This window comes from Brassica napus, chromosome A5, assembly GCF_020379485.1.
Source record: "Brassica napus cultivar Da-Ae chromosome A5, Da-Ae, whole genome shotgun sequence".
In the NCBI taxonomy this organism is placed as follows: Eukaryota; Viridiplantae; Streptophyta; class Magnoliopsida; order Brassicales; family Brassicaceae; genus Brassica; species Brassica napus.
The window spans coordinates 5,763,255-5,784,052 of NC_063438.1; the positions used below are offsets into that span (position 1 = coordinate 5,763,255).

A 20,798-nucleotide genomic window follows, 5' to 3' on the forward strand; every position below is an offset into this window, starting at 1 on the left:
TAGATTGTTAAACTTCTGACATATCTGCATTTTTTATTTGTTCATTTGACTATTTTTGTTCTAATTTGATCTAATACCTAAATAACTAAAAAACTCTAAAATACATGAATGGCGATAAAATTCAAAACAAAGGTTGAAAACCGGCAAAAACACATAGTTTATCACTTGTTTGGTATGCATCGGTCATGCTCTCAAGTGTATTTCAATCTTATCCGATGTGTTTGTCCAATGACTCAAATAACTATTTGACTTGCTCTCGATCGAAAGGATATCATTCTTGACCAACAATAAAAACACTTACACAATTCTTCATTGAACGATGTTTTTTGCTTCCTACACAGTCACTTAATCACGAATTTTGAACACTTCTTTAAAATAAATGTTTTTTCTTATATACGTAATTCACAAAGATCATTATCCAAACAAATGTATTATCTTAACGTGGTCTTCACAATGAGATTATGTTCTTCTGCCATGAGGATTATTTTCATTATTCTATCTATTTTCTTATGACAACTAGGCAAAGAGCCCGTGCGATATCGCACGGAAACTCATTTTATAAAGAATATATTATAATCTATAATTTATAATTTTATATGCCTGATAAAAAAATTAAATCATATAAATAATTAAATTTAATTTTGATGATTAAAATATGATTTACAAAGTATTCAAATATATATATATATATATATATATATATATATATATATATATATTTTATAAACCTTAATGTTCCCTTTAATTTTTTTATCAAAACACATATTGCATACAATTGTGTCTTCATCCTTTTTAAGTTTTTTCATACATTTTTCACATGATGGTTATCTTCAACCACTTTTTGAACAAAATGCAATTTATTTTTTGCATGATATATAATTTTTTTTCCTATTTAAGACATAATATTAAAATTATTAGTTTATAATTTTAAACCATTATAATTTATATGTTGGTAATTGTTATTTTGTATATTTATCTATCTGCTTTATTTATTGAAAATAAATATTCAGAAAATTGAATATTGTAATAAATATATGTTGATTTACGTTAATATGACTCGTCTCATTTATAATATTTTTTTTTTAATTTTTGGGAGAGTTCTTATAAAATACCAACACTTATTATATAAACTAACACATTACTTAAATAAAACCAATATTTTTTAAAACAATCCCACTTTGAGATGAAAAGACACCTTGTTTAGATGAAAAGTTGCAACTTTGACATGTTATATGTTGATTTATTAAGAATTTGTATTTTTCAGAAATTAATAATCCCATTTTATTATTAGTAGATTAGTGAAAATTTGATTTGAAAAATGCATGGAAAAGACTATTTATAGATTTTTTAAAGCCTATTTGAATAGTAACAACCCTTCAATATGAATAGTCACATTCTTCTAATACTCACAATTTCTCACTTTTTAAAAGATACTAGTGAATAGTCACAACTTTTAGACTATTTTTAAAAGGACACAACCTTACAACATATAACTTTTAGAAAATACACAACCCTCTACACATATTTTTCAAAAGACAACCTTTCACAACCTTAGGAATTAATTAGAAAAGACACAACCTTACAACATAAAACTTTTAGAAAAGACACAACCATTTACACTATTTTTTCAAAAGACACAACCTTTCAACATAAGTAGATTCACAACCTTAGAAATTAATTGGAAAAGACACAACCTTCCAACATAGAACTTTTAGAAAAGACACAACCCTTTACACTTCTTTTTCAAAATACACAACCTTGAACATAAGTGGACTCACAACCTTTGGAATTAATTGGGATTGCTATTATTAGTAGATACTATACCAAAAGTATATAAAACATGAAAACATTCGTCAATCGTGGTTGCAATTTAGGCTCTTAGCATAAGCATTGCTGGAAAAATTTAGAGGTATAGGTTTTATAATCAGTAATTTACGCATTAAAAATAATGAACAATTTTATTCGTATTAATGTATCAACCAATAAACTGATTTTGTTTCTTTCATTTTATTAATCAGAACAAATAAAGCATTGACAGCCATAATTTTTACTTTAAAGTGTCGGCAAATAACCTAATCGGTTTGAAGAATGTTTCTTTTACACAATGGATTTGAATTTAGACATCGTTTGAAAACCAATGGTTTAAATGCATGGACTGAATATGTCTTTACCATATTAAACTATACCATATTTTTAACTCATTTATATTTTATATACTTAAAAGATAACTAAACAAACTTAACCGAACATTTTCAAATAAATTTGTTGTTAATGGTGTACTATCAAACGTTTCATGATTTCATAACTAATTAACAATGAGTCGAGAGGGCTAGAGCTCAAATCGTTTGATTGCGATTTCAATTATGTTAGCCACTGTGGCGAACCCTAAATGATAAAAATTAAACAACACTTCACGTACTGGAGGGAAAAGTATGAATTTTGATTAGAAATCTCCCACTAATAAAAAATGAAAAACACCTTTCAGACTATAGCTACGTAATCCATTGTCCGCAGTATATCAGACCAATTTATAATTTTCCATCCATTCTTATCACACTTTCAGCATAAGTTCTAGACGATAACAAATTAACAATGCACATAAAAAAAAGTCAAACTCGAAATACAAATTAGTACACACATTACATAGAAACCGGGGTTGGAAAGTATGAGATACTTTGTATAGCTTTTAATTCGGTTTTGGTCGGCTACGTGAACTCCACAAGTTACAGTCAGCACCGACTCAGCCACACACACGTGGTTCCCACAAATGGCATCCAACAAATCCAATTTTTGCTCGGGAAATATAGATGTGTGAGTATCAGGTGATTGAGTTTTTCACCGATAGATTTTAGTTTTCATATTAAAAAAGTATCAACAATAGATAGTTTGACATATGTGAAAAAAATCTATAAAAAATCATATAATTTTTCATTTATATGAGAAATCCTCACATTTCTTTCTTTTTAATTTATTTTTATTTGTAAGAGATTTATTTAAAGACGCGTGAATGATGATGTTCATAAGATATCCTAACGAACTATGAATCTACTTGTCGACCAGAATCACAGAGGTTGCTATTTTTTTGTCAGCCACAGAGGTTGCTAAGTCAACCTTATTATCTGTCTCTTAATCGCAATTAAGTATTGTACAACATGACTTATGCAACTTTTCGTACTGGATAAAGAACATATAATATAGAGCAATTGTCAATAATAGCACCTTTGAAGTTTTTGTCTCAAAAATAGCACTAGAAGGAGAAAGTCACAAAAATGACATTCATTAAAGGGTAAAATATCCCTAATACCCTTAGTTTAAAATTAAATAAGCAAACAAAAATAAATAAAAATAAATAAAATAAAAATAAAAAAAATGAAAAAAAGAATTTTTTTTTATAGTTTCAGATTATATGTTTTCAGATTCGAAATTTTTATAATTTTTTTTTCGAATTTTTTTTTTAATTTTTTTTTTCAAATTTTCTTTTTATAATTTAAAAATACTTTTTGAAACTGTTTTTAAAATTTTTATTTTTTATTTTAGTATTTTTTTTTATAAAATTTTAAACACTAATTCCAAAACCCACCCCTTAACTCTAAACCCTAAGGTTTGGATTAATTAACCCAAGGGGTATAAGTGTATATTTACCTCTTTAATGAAACCTATTTTTGTGACTTTGAGCTTTGAGTGCTACTTTGGAACATAAACTTGGTTTAGTGCTATTCTAGTCTTTTTCTCTATAATATATATCCATAAACTAATTTAATTTGTTGGTTCGTCCAACGTGTTCATCTGCTGGCGGATTAGGATAAGACTTCAACATTAATTTAAGCAATATTTTTATAACAGTAAGTGAGATGACTTTTCAGCTTAGAATAAAAAACAAAATAATCTCAACTTCCAAAACCATTATAAAACGAATACGAAGTGGCTAAGCTAAGACATCATTACAACCGGGAACAAGACAACCCAACCATATCTTATTTTCGTTCATTTCTCCATTTCATTCTCCTGTTTCGAACAAAAGTCTCAGCCCACAATGGCTCCAGTACCATCTCCGCAAGTGCTACTTCCGCGTCTTCTCGGTAAAGTCATTACTAAAGACGTGAAGAAAGAGACCAGTACTCCAGAGAGCCCCAAGAGTCCAAAAACCCCACAAGGCTCTATTCTCATGGACAAGTACGAGCTAGGAAAGCTTCTCGGCCACGGAAGCTTTGCCAAAGTCTACTTAGCCAGGAACATTAACACCGGCGAGAACGTCGCCATCAAAGTCATCGACAAAGAAAAAATCGTCAAAAGCGGTTTAGCCGGCCACATAAAACGTGAGATATCCATCCTCCGCCGCGTCCGCCACCCTTACATCGTCCACCTCCTCGAGGTCATGGCTACAAAGACCAAGATCTACATCGTGATGGAGTACGTCCGAGGCGGAGACCTTTACACAAAGGTCTCCAAAGGGCGCCTCCGGGAAGGAGTCGCCCGTAGATATTTCCAGCAGCTAATCTCCTCGGTTTCCTTCTGCCACGGTCGCGGAGTTTACCACCGCGACCTGAAGCTGGAGAATCTTCTTTTAGACGACGAAGGGAGCCTCAAGGTCTCTGACTTCGGTCTCAGCGTCGTCTCCGAGCAGCTCAAGCAAGAAGGTATCTGCCAGACGTTTTGCGGGACGCCTGCTTATTTGGCGCCTGAGGTTTTCACGAGGAAAGGCTACGACGCGGCTAAAGCCGATGTGTGGTCTTGTGGAGTGATCTTGTTTGTGTTGATGGCTGGTTACCTTCCTTTTGATGATAAGAACGTTATGGTTATGTACAAGAAGATATTCAAAGCACAGTTTAAATGTCCTCATTGGTTTTCACCTGAGCTTACTAGGCTTATGGGGAGGATCCTGGACACGAATCCGGATACAAGAATCACGATATCGGAGATCATGAAGCATAGATGGTTCAAGAAAGGGTTTAAAGATGTTAAATTCTATATCGAAAACGATAAGTTATGTAGAGAGGATGATGATGATGATGAATATGATTCGTTGTCATCAGGGAGGTCATCTACTGCTTCAGAGGGAGATGCAGAGTTTGAGATTAAAAGAATTGGTTCAATGCCTAGACCTGCTAGTTTAAACGCGTTTGACATCATTTCATTCTCTTCGGGATTCGATCTTTCTGGCTTGTTTGAAGAGGGAGGACAAGGAGCGAGGTTTGTATCCGCTGCTCCTGTGATAAAGATCATCTCAAAGTTGGAAGAGATTGCGAATGTGGCGAAGTTTACGGTGAGGAAGAAGGATTGGAGCGTGAGGCTGGAAGGTAGTAGAGAAGGAGCTAAAGGACCGTTGACTATTAAGGTTGAGATATTTGAATTGACACCGTCTCTTGTGGTGGTTGAAGTGAAGAAGAAAGGAGGGTTTATAGAAGAGTATGAAGAGTTTTGCAACAAGGAGCTTAGACCACAGCTAGAGAAACTGATGCATTACCAAGCAGATGAAGTTGAAGTAGCAATGTGTTTGGTCCCATGTTAAGAAAACTGGATGGTCGAGAGAAGAAGACATTACAAGAGAAGGTATTAATTACTATAGAAACATTCGTTATTACCATACCATTTATTTTTTTCATTTGTTCTGTGATTATTATGTGTATATGAAAGTTAGAGTTGTAATAAGAGTGATAGGAAGATCAGAGACTGACATCCTTAAGGCAGTTTTAGACGGTTTTTTCGTTGTTGCTGTTGTACATGTATCTCTAGAAAGAGACAAGCTTAATGGAAATTCTTTCTCGGCCTTCCCCTATAAAAAAACTGTCTTGTTCATTTTAAGAAGTATGCTACATATAAGAGAGACTATATGATCAACTGAAATGTTATAAGTGTTACATGTTGTCTCGGGTGACCTTTATATGTTAGTACCTGAATGAAGATATGAACATAACATCTATTGGCAACAAATGTTTCTTCTTATTAACTAGGTAATTAAGACAACTAACAGAATATGGAAGTATAACTACACATGCTAAGGCTCACAAAAGAAACCACGATTTTTAGTACAACCTGAGGATCCCCCAAGGGGTCACATCTTGAGAAGCTTCAAAGTGTTATGTTGTGGATTGACAAGATGAACGAGCAACAAGTTCCTACAAAAGATATAGTGAGCATTAGCATTTATGGACTCTGTGTGTGTTTCTTTATCTCTTAAGGGAAAGTTTGAGATGCGTACTTCTGAATAGCGTATATGATCTCTGTGGATACAAGAAGTCTTGACTATAGTCTCCCACTTAGTCACACTTGTGGAGTTTTCTTTGAGATCCTTCTTTTGGGGATGAAACAGGTATCTCCTTGAAGAGATCTTCGAGCTTACTGAAGGTAGATTACGTAAAAGCCAAGACTCAGAAGGCTTCTTAGGTGTCGGCAGATCATGTGGAGACAGATCACAACCACTCTTGTTCTTGTCTAAGTCACCTGCCTTCATCTTCTTGATTGCACTGCTAATACTTAGGGACTCTACAGCCTGATGCTCGAGAACAGCTTTCGGTTTCTCTGAAGTTGTTTCTGGCAAGATCTTGACATTGCTGGTCTTTGGATTCTTATCTGTGTCAACGTGTAAAGTCTTTTCCATGACAGAGCTTGTAGAAGAGTCAAGTCTTGTACTCTTTGGATAGAGTAAGTCATGACTCTTCTTTGGGTTTCTGATATGCTTGTTCAACCTGTTAGCTCTCATGATCTCAGCTTCCTTACGAGTCCCGGGGAAGCCAGCAGAGTGAAGAGGGGAAGAGTTTCCTACACTGCGGTACGGTGACAAACAGCCAGTTTGTCTGTAAGGAGATGATGGCACACTTGCGGTTCGCAGATTTGTATCAACACTTGGATGTACTGGAGATTGAGCTCTGCTTCCCAACTTATGAAGAGCCAGCTGAAAACAAAACGTACAAGATTTTATCATAACGGTACAACTGATTACCTTATAGTGCATGAACTATATAAATCCGCATAAAACACTCTATAATATGAAAACGGTACAGTTTAAAGTTGATTACCATATAGCGCCTGAACTATATAAATCCGCATAAAACACTCTATAATATGAAAACGGTACAGTTTAAAGTCAATAAAACACAGTATAGTATGAAAATGGTACAGGCGGATAGACCGTATTTTAGAACACTGATTTTATCAGATCTGCATGATGGTAAAAGAAGTTCAATTAAGGGTTTGAGGAGAAACCTTTTTAACAGATTGAAACCGAGATTTGAGTTTCGCAACCTTGCTTGACTTGACTTGATCATGGCTTGAGGTTCTTAGTGAGTAAGGTTTCTCTTTGAGACCATGCACTGAGCTCAACATACCAAGGCACAGTTGTGGTGACATCCCACAGCCTCTCCTAGATAGATACTCTGACGCTTCTTCGTCATCTTCATCGCTTGTATCGTCGTCTAGGCCATGATAATATGATGGTGTGGTGTTGTACTCATACCTCTTAGGAGTTGCAGCTGGTAGTATATCTCTAATTTGTCTCACTGGTTCAGACATGAAGGGAGATGGTTGTCGCTTCATAGCGTACTGAGGTTGTTGTTGCTCCATGGTCATGGACTTTGCGGCAGGTAAGAAACGGTTCAACATGAAATCTCGAGATTGATCAGGATCCTCGGAGGCCATTGGCCGTTTCGTTGCTTCAACGTTTCCACTTACGCTATGCTTTAGAGACAATGTATCAAGGGCATCAGAGAAGACATCATCATCTTCACTTTCTTCTTCAATTGCTTTCTCCAAGGAACTTTTGAAAACAACAGAGGCAGTGTTTGGAACATGATCCAAGCCAAGAACAGGAACAGAAGGAGATTCACTTGTCTTGGAGTCATCATGTGTAAGTTTCTTGGCCATGTTTTTGCGCACAGAGACTGCTTCTTTCTTCATCTGCCTTGTTGAAAGAAGAGGTGCCTCAAAGTTAAGTTTGCTTTCTGACATAGAACCAAGCAGAGCCGTTAGAGAAGCTCAGTGATCGATGTGCTAATAGTTGACTATAACAGTTACATAAGATGTTCACAGTTCTCCATAACAGATCTGAAGAAGAAAAAAAATTAAATAATGAAACTAGAGCAACCTAGATTCCATTTATTAATAGCTGAGTAATTAAATAATTATAGACACTGAGATACATGCACCAACGACAAATCTGAAGAAAGTGGAAACTTACAAAAAGATAAGACCTATGAAATGGACTTTACTAGAAACTTTTAATTAGTTTTTTATGCGATGCTACACTTTCAAGAAGAGTGTGATGATCTAGTAATCAAATGCATGATTATTTGTTGAGTCTATGGCAGTGAAGAATCAAAGAGTGAGAGATTTCAGAACAGTTTCTTAACTTAATACTACAAAATTCCAAAAAAAAAAAGAAACCAATTGAATATCATGCAAGGACGGATCCTTTCACGTTGTGTTGAGCTAAAAGTAATAGTTATGAAGGACAAGTTGTGAAATCAACTAACCAGAGAGATGGAAGGAGGGAGAAGCTTCTGCAACGAGAGAGAGTGTGTGAGTGAGGTGAGAAAAGGGGAGACACTACTTGAGTTTGAGAAGAAGTAAACACAAAGGCATCAGAGATAAGGAGTAAGCTTTTGGTTTTGCGTAAATGTTTTTGTGCCTTGAAGATGACGGCTACCAAGTCACGAGACTATTTCTGTTTTTGTTTTCAAGCCCCAATTGAGAGTCTATTTAATTTCATTAACGTCTCCTCAACTAACTTCTGAGATGTAATAATGTGAAAAACATCAATTCTACAGATACACTTCATACTGTGAAAAGTATGAATCTTTTTCTTTTCTCTTTTTTGCCTAACTTAATGGTTTGCACGTTACGCTAGAGGAAAAAATGCAATTGTAGAGATGGTAAGAAAAATCTATGGCTCGGATGTGAAGACAAGAAAAGAAACCATCTTTAATCTCATATCATCATATAGTAATGTAAAGTGATTCAACAGGTACAACAAACCATCCCAACATAACAACTCAAAATTCAGCCAAAAATCAATGAAATTAAACAAATAATATAAAGCATCACGAGAGAAGAAAGATTCATGAAACCATAACAGTAGAAAGCTGTGTTCAGCTCTGCACCTGAGCTTCTGCTGCTTCCTTTTCTTCATTGGCTGCAGCCATTAGCTCATCAAACTTCTCTGACTTGCCAAGCGTAATTTCGATCTGCTAGACCAAAGATAATCAAATTTTGATAACACAAGAAAACGCTCGATGACAATCAATCATCCCATGAAAACTACCTTAGGTTTCTGCACAGGACGTCCCCTAGAGCCATCCTTAATATCAACAGTTGAAGTCATGATCTCTATACACATACAAAAACAAAGCTTAGTTGCCAAATCGTATAAAAATATAAAAACTAAATATCCAAGAAACTCACTCTTTTCAACAGCAAAACCATTGTTCTTGAGTATTTCAGCAATGGTAACAACGGTTGCAATGGCTGCAACATGTTCCAATAGAAACTCAATTAGTACAAAGGCTATATTATTACCAATAATAATAAATAAACACAATAACAGTTACAGAAGAGGGGATGTTAAGAAGACACATTACCCATCCCAAGGGCAGACAATTCGACATCATTGTGCTCTTGCATATACCTCTGAAACAAACAAAACCCAGTTAGATCAAATCTCAGACAAGATCCTTGTAATAACAACCAATTGAAGACACCAATCAAAGCTTATACCTTTGTGATTCATATTAAGACAGCTAAAGTAGATAGATTTGCAGACAAAATCGAGCCTTTTGAATGGATAAGAGTCACACAACGATCGATACCTTGGCGAGATTGACGTAGAAGAACAATGGTTTCTTGGTGTTGGAAACCTGGATCCGGTTCTTCTTCTGGGAATCAACGGCCAAGTTCATGTTGTTCACTCCGTCTGTAATCTCTTCCATGGACTCTGATTCAGGAATCTGTAACCCTAATTTGTTTGTTTCGAGGTGAGGGAAGGGACGAGTCAATCAATAAATTTAGGGGGTGGTATTCAATCCAAGAATTTAATAGAATTTGAAAGAATTCATAAATAATAATTTTTGTAGTAGTTTAAAAGATTTGATGAGGATTTAATGCATTTACATAATTCTCATGTTTACTTTTGTTATGGATTTTAAAGGAATGCACTTAAATTTGATAGAATATCAATTTCTCTAAAATCAATTAAAATTTTGAATCTTTATTATATTGAAAAGATAACAAACATTATTTTAGTTATAAAACTGAAAGAAATATAACAGTTACTACTACTACAAAAGTTCACTGATTGTAGCAATTTTATTTCATAAAACAAAATAAAGGTATATTTTAATTGTGCTACACTTTGACGATGAAAAATATTTGTGTTATTTCAATTTTGTCACTTTTTGTTTTCATTACTTAAGAAATGAAAAGAAGCTTAAACATGAAACGTGACTAATACCATCTCGTTCACGTTAAGGTGGTCGTTGAGTTACCCAGGTCCGTTGAATAGCCATCTCGTCAATTATAATACCATACTTGTAAGAAGAATGGAGATGAGGATTACTAACATCACAAAATTTCAGACTTACGATGCCAAATCTCCTCATAAGAGGAAGGAATTGGTTCTTCACATTTTTACATTACATTTTCCATTAAATTCTTTCCAAATAACATTACTACAAAATCTACCAAATATTGAATAACACTAGAATTTAAAAGAATTAGAAAATTAATTACAAATCTTTAAACCAATAACACAAGATTTTGAAAGAATTGATGAAATTCTTAATTGAATAACAGTAGAATTTAATGGAAACTATAATTCTTTCAAATTCCATCAAATTTCTAGATCCAATACCCCCATCAATTCCATCAAATTTAGAAGACAAAAGAGAGAGAGAGGTTTGTGGAGTTTGTGACCCGATTCTTCTTGCTCACCATCCGGGTCAACCCGGTTTAGTGGATTGGGTTGTTGGGCCTTTAAACTATAGGTGTTAGGAAGATTGTGTCATCTACCCTCTCTTTGTCTCTTCGTGGCTGATCTGAAATAACTGTTGGGAAGCTTCTGTGACCCTTTTATTTCCTTTCAAAGAAAAAGTTGGGCTTTGTTTGGGCCTAGAGATTATCCAACCCAACAAAGATAGACCTCTCAAGCAAGTCTATAAAGGCCATTTGTACCTTTTGTTCATCTTGCTGGTGTTAAATCTCGTCGACAGATCCGGTCTATAGACTAATTTAGTTTCATGCTAGAGCTATTTCCAGTTTGGTGATCACAAAACAAACATATAAACTTTCCGTTTGAAATCATGTAAGGTGAGAAACACATGAGAAAATGGAATAAAGTGATTGTAGAACAATAAACAAGTCTAACGAGTTTCCGAAGCCAACAGGCCTTGTGAGCATATGTGAAAAGTCCATTAGCCATGATCGGAACATTACAAGCGAGATATCAGAATCAAACTCAAGAGTGTGGAATAATGCGTGGACTCACACTAACATGAATTATGATTTTGGACGCAAAGACGTTTAGAAAGGATGCTTCGTAACATCATGATTTGTGATATATGTTAAAAGACTTAACATAATTAATTTGGCTATCAAAAAATAATTTGTGATATCGCGCGAGTGATATCAATATACCAAAAAATGTAACGTAATTATTGTAAACAAATTTAATTGGCTTCCAAGAACGAACATTATATATACAAAACTAAAATGTCTAAGAACGAACATTATATATAGTTAGATGTATAATTTCTTCGGATCAACGCTCATTTCTTGGATTGTCAGTAAATTATCAGCCAGTTGCCAAGTCAATGAGTTGGATCCTGACCAGTACTGATCCTGACTACATTATAAAAATAAATACTGATCGAAACTACCTGCCACAGATCTAATAAAATCAATATCATATTTGTTATTTTTAGAAAAACAAGAAAAATAATATCATATGATAATGCGATATCTAGTTGGGATATGAATATGGTACCATGTCTTCATCCGGCACCGTACTGTCTATGCCACGTTTCATCTTAAACAAGGCATTGATGCCATCGATGGCGTTGGAAACCAGTTTTGTTTATTTTCTACATGGAATGAGTATACGTTTATATATTATTTTGTAACATAAATATGTTTTATTTGTCAAATATTCCCTAAAAGATACAAGTCATATGGTCGATTGAGACGCAGAGTTTAACATTATGAGAACACAAAATATGCATAACAATTTATCTGAACACATAACGTCAAAATATCCTATTGAATAAAGCATTTGGTTTGGTTATACCAGTGTTCGTTTCGTTTATCTCAAAAAGTTAGTTCATTGTTAATATTGATAATGATAGGATGGACGGCTGATGATTGTCACAAGTCACAATCGATGAATCATCCTCTATTTTTCAACAATGAAATGAATTCTGATAACGATTACGACATCTTGATTCATGTCTTATAAACAGTTTCTGACCCGGTCTCCTATTGCAAATATTTGATTATTAGCTGTTGTAATTCTTATTTAAAATCGTTGAGTTTTTTTTTTGGTTTGTTAATTAGTTAGTAATATTGACATGCCGATTGTGTGAAAAGCTACTAACTTTTGGTTAATATGATGGAAAACTATGGCAAATCTTGTTCATAGAATCTGTAAAAACTAAAAACGAGACAACCTTATGTACTTCTGAATCCAGAAGTGATTAAAGAAAATTTAATACTCCCTCTGTTTTTAAAAGATGCATATTCTAGATTTTTCACATATATTAAGAAAACTCATTAAATATGCATTGTTTTTTGTGAATAACAATTTTCCATAACTTTGCCAATAGAAATTTAATAAACACCATTAATTTTTTTGAAACTCACAATTTTTCATAAAATTTAGGAACAGGAAGTATAACTAAAAGTTAATGGTCAGAACAAATAGGAAACTATAATAAATGATAAAAGAAATGGAATTAAATTTATGATTAGGTAGCACCATAAATAAACGACTATGACTAAAAGTCATGCATGGATCTAATCGTATCACTTAGTATTTAATAATGCTAGAACTATCAAGGACGATAGAATTGATTACTTATTTGTACCAAAAACAAAGGAAGAATAAGAATTACTTCTAATAGTGTGTGTGTGTATACAATGGGGATAAAATATTTGAATTTTTCTAATAATGTTTCAAAAATGATCAATGTTTTAGAAAAAAATTATTTCAAAATATACACTTTTATTAAAAATAAGGATAAATTTTAAACTTCAAAAAAATTAATTATGTTTATTAAATTTTGATTGGTTAAAAATCATGGGAAATGGTTAATCACAAAAATAATCAATTCATATTCAAAATTTAAAATATTTTACTAATGTGTAAAAACTCAAAAATATACATCTTTTTAAAAGGGAAAAGTATTTTTTTATCTTTGGTTCCATACATATAGAAGTATTTATTAATGTATTTTATAATCCCACCAGTTAATTAAATACTAATGTTTGGGAACACGACAAAAGAGCTCGAGTTAATAAATTGCTTTGGTTAATAGGAGTTGGATCCTAACAACTCTAGAAGCATAGATCTAAAACTATCCTTGTGCAGATTTATTGTGCACATATATAAACATGGAATGGGTCACCATCCACATGCATGGGTAAGTCTATGAAGTGTGAGTTATATATGTAAGGATATGTACAACTCATTGTTGCAAAAAAGAAGAAGAATGTGTTCAATCTAAGAACGTGCGTAGATGGGAAGATAGTATGCAGCTCGTGTTACATATAACGTGATTAGTTATTAGTTAGCGAGGTATCGTTTAGGTTGCGAGAGGCTGCTAACTTTATATTTTAGAACAAGAAGATAATTACACTTTATAATAGGTTACCTATTCAGAAACCTTGCATTGGACACATAAATATTGGATGTGTATGTAGATAGCTAGGTACTCCATTTATGGATGTTTTGTTCTTCATTAAATATGTAGCCAACTCAATAAGTCCTATTACTTTACAAACGACCAAAATGTCATTCAATGATCCAAACTGTTAACGTTATCCAAGCTTTAACACAGTACAGTTTGACATTCTTCTCTCAGTTCCCATTCTTTTATGTAACTGAACTTTAAAGCTAAAAACATTTTTCGAGTTATCAATCACATCTTTTCTTTAGCAGATATTATATAGTAAAATTTGAGAATGTAATGTTTGTAGTTGATTTTTAGCAGCTTTTTAAAGAGTTTGGAAATTTTAGTTTTGAAACTTTATATGATATGAGTAATTTGGATGATTACATTCCTTCCACAAGTTTAGTTTGGTCCAAGTCTCTTTTTGTAATATTCTATGATCAGAAGGGTGATATTGTCTTTTCACTTAGGTGTGTAATGAAATTGAAAGAAGGAATGGCTTGCAGTGTTGGCAATGTCTTTGTCTCTCTTTCATTCACTCTCTTCCTTTTTACACCAAAGAACTTTTGTAACCTCCAAAACGTTCCCTCTCTATTTTCGGCGGTTAAGCTGCCTCTATCTCACCTACCAGAAGAAGAAACCCAGAAACTAACCACAGAGTTTGAACCTTTACCTCTTCTCCTCCATACCCTTTTGGTCACAAACACTTTGTGGAACAGAGCAAATGCCGCTTGTCAGGGTCGAAGTGAGGAACGTTTACGGTTTAGGTAAAACAGAGCTTCACAGAGACGTCGACCGTGAAGACCCTAAAGCTGTTCTCAATGGCGTCGCCGTTTCTGGACTGGTTGGGATCTTGCGTCAACTTGGTGATCTCACCGAGTAAGTGTCTTCAAGTCAACCCCAAACTCTCTGTTTAGTTTAGTTTAGTTTAATTTAATTTTTTTTTTGAAACACCAAATACTATTTTATTTATATTTTAGTTAGTAACTTCATAAAATGTATTGTTTTAATGTGATTTGATTTAAGTGAATAAACCCTTAGTTATGTTGTGTCTGGTCCTCTTCAAGTGCTTAGCTTTTAGCTTATAGGTTCTAAACAAATCTTAATCAGTAATTGTCGCTTTCAGGTTTGCAACAGAGATCTTCCATGGGATACAAGAGGAAGTTATTCTTACATCTTCAAGAAGCAATAAACTGAAGATGAGACTGAAACAGATAGAAACTACTGTTCCTTCAATCCAGAAGGCAGTGCTTGAACAACCAAACCACATACAATTTGCTTACACTGGAGGTGTGTTTTTTTCCTTCTCGTCTTGTTTCTCTTGTCATTCTTCTTTATTGTCTGATTCTTGTTTAGGCTTAGTTGTTTTAAAAAAAAAAGTATTTTTTTTTTTGGACCAAAAAAAAAAAAAAGTATATCCTCTGAGTTCAGTGTAGGCCCAAGCTCACATGCCTTTTTCACTGACTTCTTTACTTAAAATACTCTTTTTAGTTTACAATTTGGTAATTATGTCAGTAGTCTTATATAGATCACATGGTGAGAGCTACTAAATCTCTTCCTCTTGGATCTATATTTTAGTTTATAATTATTTCAGTTATTATCTTAGTGAAAGTTGGATACCATTGAACCACTAGTGTTTGACATCAGAATAATCTATGGAGGAGTAGACTTTATTTGCTATAATGAATCAATTGAGTTTATGCGGTGTGGCAATGATATGATCATGAAGATGATTACTATTATAATATAGTGAAAGAATTGAGTATCAAATGTTGCTTCAGGTCTTGAGTGGCATCCTCGTATACCAAATGTGCAAGATTACTTTGTTTATGACGACTTGCCACAGTTTATCATGGCTCCATATGATGATTGCCGTGATCCTCCACGGTTGCAATTGCTAGACAAGTATATATACACACCTTACTCATTTGTTTTTGGTATCTTTTCAGTTTCTGTTATGCTTATTATTGTGGTTATTTTCAGGTTTGATATAAATGGTCCAGGGTCTTGTCTCAAACGATACACTGATCCTACTCATTTTAAAAGATCATCAAGAGCTTCTAAACATCCAGTGATTAAGGTTTGTTTTTTGAAGATTTAAATCATATTCTCGTTGAGTGTTTCTTCTTCTTAACGGTTTTATTCTGCTTTGTATATGAACAACGCAGAAGAAGAAATCTTTGCCTAGGAGCCGAGATGTATCGCGTGTTGCCTCAATGGCTAACCAAAGTGACAGGTAAAGAAGATTACATTGTGGGTTTGACATTGTTGAGATGTGTTTTGTATATGACTCAGAACCTGACATTGTGATATGGGTTTCAGGAAGACGTTGACTTCTTTAAGCTTCAGTGGAAGAACCTCTTCCTCTAAAACTGCATCAACTGTGGAAACTGAGTCCAAATCCGACTTGCAAGATCATCGTTCTTGCTCTTTTGATTCGAGAAGTGGTGGAGAGAAACTGAAAGGTGTATATACACCTTCAAGGTTTACACCAGGTCCTCGGACCATTGCTTCAGTTCTGTCTGAAAGTGAGAGTGAAAGTGAAGATGCTACTGATGATAGTCCTTCTCAAGATCTAACACCTCGTGGCTCTTCTTGTGTTAGTTGGCGCGAGAAAGCTGAGATAGTGGAAGCTGATACTCTAAAACTTGAAACAGATGAAGCTCCTGAAGTAATGGAGACTAATGCTGAACTGGAATCAGGACTAAAAGAACATAGAGTGGTTGAAACTGTACAAGATATCACACCAAGGGTAGTGGAAATGGACAGTGAAGATGAAACTGAAAGCGAAGAAGATGATTTTGTTGACGCGCTTTACACCATTGATTCGGAATCTGACAATGACCAAGAGGTTCAGAAGCAAATCTCCAATGAGATTACAGAAGAAGAGTTTGATAACTATGTGTGTGAGAAAGAAACAGAGAATGTTTCGAACAGCTTTGGTCTAGAAGATGAGGCAATGTGTGCTGCTGCATCAGAGCTACATTTATCCTCACCAGTTAGTAAACCTGATGAGATGATTCATCAAGATCCATGGGAGGATTTAGATATGAGCAATGGTACTACTCATAGTTATTCCAATGGCTTCTCAAATCCATTGTATGATACTAATGGTGTTCAAGAACATCAAGAATCAGAAGATGAGAGTTCTTGTGACAACGAAGAAGGGACTCAGTTATGGACTAATGGAAATCTTTTGGGACTGAAGCCATCGAAGCCGGAGATTGAAGAGGAAACCATCAAAGAGACTGATGCTGAAGCCTTGCAAGAGCAGCCCTTGAGAGAAGCTCACAAGGCTGATTTTGACTGGTTTACTTCATCTCCTCAACTTGATCACATGAAAATATCTTTCACTCCCTCAGAAACCTTGCCGAGTTCCGAACTGAAGCTGAAACTTCCAGATGAATACACGTTTTCTTCCTTTCAGTTGGTGCCAGAGACTGGTGGTGGTACTTCACTTCCTGATTCTGATTCAGACAAGGACACTTTCTGTAGAACCTCTTCTTACGTTTCAGATAACAGTGACAATCAATCTGTGTCAATCTCTGAGCAGCAGTCGGATGATGAAAGAAAGAGCCAACAAGAGCTTTATGATGATTCTTTCCACAGAATCAATACTGAAGCTTCTTCTCTCTCAGCTCCCTCTTCACAGTTTGAAACATCAAATGGTTATTTAGCTGGAAAGATCTCTTACCTCCAGAATCCAGCTGAGCCTTTACCGCCACCTCTCCCTCCGTTACAGTGGATGGTTTCAAAGGTACCATCGGGTAGATTCGAGGATAACAACAAGCAGTCTTTTAAAGACACTCTCACACGCGCATTGGAGCAGAGAAGTTCTTTATCTACAGTCAAGAAAGAAGAATCAAACAATGTCACTGCTTATGATCCTAAGCCAGATAACAACAAGCAGTCTTTTAAGGAGACTCTCACACGCGCATTGGAGCAGAGAAGTTATTTATCTACGGTCAAGAAAGAAGAACCAAACAATATCATTACTTATGATCCTAAACCAGATAACAACAAGCAGTCTTTTAAGGACACTCTCACACGCGCATTGGAGCAGAGGAGTTCTTTATCTATGATCAAGAAAGAAGAATCAAACAGTGTCATTGCCTATGATACTAAACCAGAGAACAATGTGAGGGATTATAAGCAAAGTCATGGCAATGTAAAAGAGACAGAAGCTGGAGACTTCTTGCATCAAATCCGAACGAAAGTGAGTCTTGTTCCACAAACATTTCATATATAAATTGTACTCTCGTATCCACCAACATCCTTTTGAATCATAACAGCAATTTACCTTGAGACGTGTGGTCACTACAAAGGCATCATCATCAGAAGCTACGATGAACACCAACTTCAGTGTGATTCTAGAGAAGGCAAACTCCATCCGACAGGTTTCAGCATTTACATTTTGATCTCTCTTTCAACTCGCAAGTACCACTTCTGTCCTTGTATAAAGCATTAACACTTCGTACTTGTGGTCTCAGGCTGTTGCAAACGACGATGGAGATGGCGAAAGCGATACATGGAGCGATAGCGACACCTGAGAACTAGTGCAGTTCACTAATACAACACATTCATTCGGTTCCTTGTGTGTTTATTGCTTAGTAGATAGCCGATTTTGTCCAACGTTAATCTATCTGTATGATCTTCAACTTAAACTTAGGTTCTTTAACAATAATCGTCATAACTATAGCACAGAATAAAACTTTATTTTCGATGCCATTAACAATTGTGCTTGTAGTAGAACAGTTCTCAATCTAAATCAATTGAAAACAATGCTTAAGATGTGATCAAATACTAACAAAGAGGACGAATACATGATGAGATGTGGAGTTAAGAGTTTGACCATATATGATCTCATAAACTTAATCCACAGGAATTTCAACGTCCATCTCCGGTTTACAACTCCCAAAGACCTGTGACATTAGAGGAAGAAGATGTAGCATCAGAATCCTATATTACAAATAGGTCTAATGAAGACAGAAGATTATGTCTGCAAGCAAGCTGTTGTAATTCTGATGATACAATCATATCAAACAAAGATATACATTATGTACCTTTATGAAATCCTCTAGTGTTAGGAAAGATTCATTCGTGTAGCCTGCTTCGTTCAGAACCTGGCTCAGTACTTGCTACACCATAAAAGTAAAACGCAAGACACATAGTGGTGAAAACACTTGTTTGTTGAGTTTTACTGTTTTATACAATGCTCACGATTCTAACTATATACTAATATAATGTAGTCACTACTTAAAACGTGAACATATGGTATATCATTCATTGCCAACCTTATAAGGTGGATTGCCTAAAAAATGGTTACCAACTTTCTATACATTACCTCTCTTTGCTCGTCGGACATGAATGAGCCCGATAAGTCCCGCAACACTTCCATGATATCTTTAAAGGAGACCTTCCCGTTGCAGTCCGAATCATACACTTGAAAGATCACTGAAACAAGCAAGTCTGATGATTTTCAGATATACAAAAATATAGTGAGAGTCAAGATGTGCTAAAAATTGGATTTTAAAGGAAACTATTATTACCTACGTTTAACCTTTTGTTTAAGACTAGCCTTGGCACTGAAAGCAGACAAGAAGGCCACAAAATCCTTAAAGTTCAAACCATCAACCATCTTAAGCAGCCTCAGAGAGAGTGGATTCATGGCGAACTCAGGGACAGAGAGAAACTCATCAGAAGATATAAACCCCTTTGCGTTGCGATCTAACTGGCAAAACCTTTGATACAGAGAGAGTATCTCCTGCTGCTCAACTGAGAAAGAAACACACAGACAGCATCGAATCTTGGACCAAAATAGAAGAGACAGAGAGAGAGAGAGGAGTGAAGACAAATCTCACATAGATCCTGGCAATGGCTCTGGACTTCTTCGATGTCGTATTGAGTCAGCATGGAGGAAGTGTTCCCCATTTTTCTCGAATTACTAAGCCAGAATCAGATTCAAATTACTGAAAGGAGTAACATTTGCATCTTAGTGTGTTCCTATACAACTCCAAAACATGCTAACTCTCTGAGAAGATTCTTCTTAAAAGTGTGACTAAATGAGCTACAAAGATAACAATAGTAACAAGACTGAGCATCATCCATCCACGCAAACAAAATGCAAAGGCACTGTACTTCTGAGCAAATCTCAATGGCTACACAAACTGCAGCAGTTTCGATAAAAAAAACATGTAAAGCATTAAGCTTTCGAATTCATCAGCAAGTAGGAACAGTGGAAACAGCGAGAGAAGAGAGAGACCAAGCCTAGTAAAAAATGAGTGAAATGAAACACAAATTGAGATTTGAGTGTTACAAAGAGAAATGGAGAGAAACCCACAAGCTGGAGAGACAGCTTCAAGCCTCTTTAACAACGCCGCCCAAAATTTGGCTTCTCATCCACACACACACAAACAAAACGGAGACTGAAGCTGATGAGATTCGAAGACGAGATTGATCACTGATTGAAAGAAGAAGACGAGAAAGATGATCTAACAAGTAGGCCATTATTAGAAGAGAAACACAAGGGGGAAAGATGGGTTATTATGTAAAACAAAAAGGCCAAAGGCCCAAATATTAAAAGGCCCATTAATATATAAGATTTGGATGAAACTATGAAACCATTTTTGCATTATCTGAAGCAGCCGGATCATGCTCTCGGAGAGCAGCTTTAGACTTGGACGCACGTGTGACCAAACGAGAAGATACACACATCAACGAATACAAGAAAAAAAGAAGCAAGTTTTTTTTGGTGAAAAGAAAGAAGGAAGATGTTGTTAACTTGTAACGCCCTTAATGGATTTCCCACGCTCGCTCATTCGACTCGTAGATTATGTTCCGTACGACGGGGTGATGTTGTTTTTTCGGAAGTTTGAAAGTGTCTTATAAATTTATTTTATTTATAATATTATTTGTCGGTTTTTTTTA

General features: G+C 35.0%; 5 protein-coding genes across 8 annotated transcripts; 2 read left to right on the forward strand and 3 right to left on the reverse strand.

Annotated features, from left to right (window-relative positions):
- Nucleotides 1-3,918: 3,918 nt before the first annotated feature.
- Nucleotides 3,919-6,060, forward strand: LOC125609365 (CBL-interacting serine/threonine-protein kinase 13-like). The gene has a single exon (XM_048780699.1). The coding sequence runs from the start codon at nucleotides 4,034-4,036 to the stop codon at nucleotides 5,507-5,509; it is 1,476 nt and encodes a 491-aa protein (XP_048636656.1). The 5' UTR covers nucleotides 3,919-4,033; the 3' UTR covers nucleotides 5,510-6,060.
- LOC111197969 lies at nucleotides 5,812-8,667 on the reverse strand. Of its 2 annotated transcripts, none has more exons than XM_048780701.1 (4): nucleotides 8,469-8,667; nucleotides 7,204-7,937; nucleotides 6,200-6,892; nucleotides 5,812-6,116 (listed from the first exon to the last, which is right to left on the reverse strand). In XM_048780701.1, exons 2-4 carry the CDS (start codon nucleotides 7,891-7,893, stop codon nucleotides 6,078-6,080), a joined length of 1,422 nt encoding a protein of 473 aa, XP_048636658.1. In that variant the 5' UTR covers nucleotides 7,894-7,937; nucleotides 8,469-8,667; the 3' UTR covers nucleotides 5,812-6,077. The 2 variants fall into 2 exon arrangements, with proteins under 2 accessions (XP_048636658.1, XP_048636657.1); XM_048780700.1 differs by having other exon boundaries at nucleotides 7,204-8,040.
- Nucleotides 8,668-8,894: 227 nt separating this feature from the next.
- LOC111215997 (uncharacterized protein At2g34160) lies at nucleotides 8,895-10,027 on the reverse strand. Of its 2 annotated transcripts, XM_022720268.2 has the most exons (5): nucleotides 9,801-10,025; nucleotides 9,573-9,621; nucleotides 9,397-9,459; nucleotides 9,257-9,321; nucleotides 8,895-9,179 (listed from the first exon to the last, which is right to left on the reverse strand). In XM_022720268.2, exons 1-5 carry the CDS (start codon nucleotides 9,918-9,920, stop codon nucleotides 9,084-9,086), a joined length of 393 nt encoding a protein of 130 aa, XP_022575989.2. In that variant the 5' UTR covers nucleotides 9,921-10,025; the 3' UTR covers nucleotides 8,895-9,083. The 2 variants fall into 2 exon arrangements, with proteins under 2 accessions (XP_022575989.2, XP_048636659.1); XM_048780702.1 differs by having other exon boundaries at nucleotides 9,257-9,459; nucleotides 9,801-10,027.
- A 4,352-nt stretch (nucleotides 10,028-14,379) lies between these two features.
- On the forward strand, nucleotides 14,380-18,587 carry LOC111215577 (protein SCAR1). The gene is made up of 8 exons (XM_022719251.2): nucleotides 14,380-14,750; nucleotides 14,998-15,161; nucleotides 15,653-15,776; nucleotides 15,855-15,951; nucleotides 16,040-16,107; nucleotides 16,194-18,087; nucleotides 18,164-18,268; nucleotides 18,362-18,587. The coding sequence occupies exons 1-8, from the start codon at nucleotides 14,596-14,598 to the stop codon at nucleotides 18,419-18,421; spliced, it is 2,667 nt and encodes an 888-aa protein (XP_022574972.2). The 5' UTR covers nucleotides 14,380-14,595; the 3' UTR covers nucleotides 18,422-18,587.
- Nucleotides 18,566-20,367, reverse strand: LOC111215578 (calcineurin subunit B). 2 transcript variants are annotated; one of them, XM_022719253.2, is made up of 6 exons: nucleotides 20,212-20,367; nucleotides 19,733-19,840; nucleotides 19,425-19,646; nucleotides 19,216-19,325; nucleotides 18,935-19,009; nucleotides 18,566-18,793 (listed from the first exon to the last, which is right to left on the reverse strand). In XM_022719253.2, the coding sequence occupies exons 2-6, from the start codon at nucleotides 19,800-19,802 to the stop codon at nucleotides 18,743-18,745; spliced, it is 528 nt and encodes a 175-aa protein (XP_022574974.1). In that variant the 5' UTR covers nucleotides 19,803-19,840; nucleotides 20,212-20,367; the 3' UTR covers nucleotides 18,566-18,742. The 2 variants fall into 2 exon arrangements, with proteins under 2 accessions (XP_022574974.1, XP_022574973.1); XM_022719252.2 differs by having other exon boundaries at nucleotides 20,188-20,367.
- Between the last annotated feature and the right edge of the window lie 431 nt (nucleotides 20,368-20,798).

Excerpts from the sequence above, each read along its gene's own strand:
- LOC125609365 (XM_048780699.1), top strand. The coding sequence starts at position 4,034 with ATGGCTCCAGTACCATCTCCGCAAGTGCTACTTCCGCGTCTTCTCGGT.
- LOC111197969 (XM_048780700.1), bottom strand. The coding sequence starts at position 7,944 with ATGTCAGAAAGCAAACTTAACTTTGAGGCACCTCTTCTTTCAACAAGG. Across the intron at positions 6,893-7,203 it reads GGTTTCAATCTGTTAAAAAG|CTGGCTCTTCATAAGTTGGG; the intron begins GTTTCTCCTCAA and ends TTTTGTTTTCAG. Across the intron at positions 6,117-6,199 it reads ATCATATACGCTATTCAGAA|GAACTTGTTGCTCGTTCATC; the intron begins GTACGCATCTCA and ends TATCTTTTGTAG.
- LOC111215997 (XM_048780702.1), bottom strand. The coding sequence starts at position 9,920 with ATGGAAGAGATTACAGACGGAGTGAACAACATGAACTTGGCCGTTGAT. Across the intron at positions 9,622-9,800 it reads TCTACGTCAATCTCGCCAAG|AGGTATATGCAAGAGCACAA; the intron begins GTATCGATCGTT and ends TGTTTGTTTCAG. Across the intron at positions 9,460-9,572 it reads ATTGTCTGCCCTTGGGATGG|CCATTGCAACCGTTGTTACC; the intron begins GTAATGTGTCTT and ends AACATGTTGCAG.
- LOC111215577 (XM_022719251.2), top strand. The coding sequence starts at position 14,596 with ATGCCGCTTGTCAGGGTCGAAGTGAGGAACGTTTACGGTTTAGGTAAA. Across the intron at positions 15,162-15,652 it reads ACAATTTGCTTACACTGGAG|GTCTTGAGTGGCATCCTCGT; the intron begins GTGTGTTTTTTT and ends ATGTTGCTTCAG. Across the intron at positions 16,108-16,193 it reads ATGGCTAACCAAAGTGACAG|GAAGACGTTGACTTCTTTAA; the intron begins GTAAAGAAGATT and ends TATGGGTTTCAG.
- LOC111215578 (XM_022719253.2), bottom strand. The coding sequence starts at position 19,802 with ATGGGGAACACTTCCTCCATGCTGACTCAATACGACATCGAAGAAGTC. Across the intron at positions 19,647-19,732 it reads GAGCCATTGCCAGGATCTAT|TTGAGCAGCAGGAGATACTC; the intron begins GTGAGATTTGTC and ends TTTCTTTCTCAG. Across the intron at positions 19,326-19,424 it reads TCTTAAACAAAAGGTTAAAC|TGATCTTTCAAGTGTATGAT; the intron begins GTAGGTAATAAT and ends TGCTTGTTTCAG.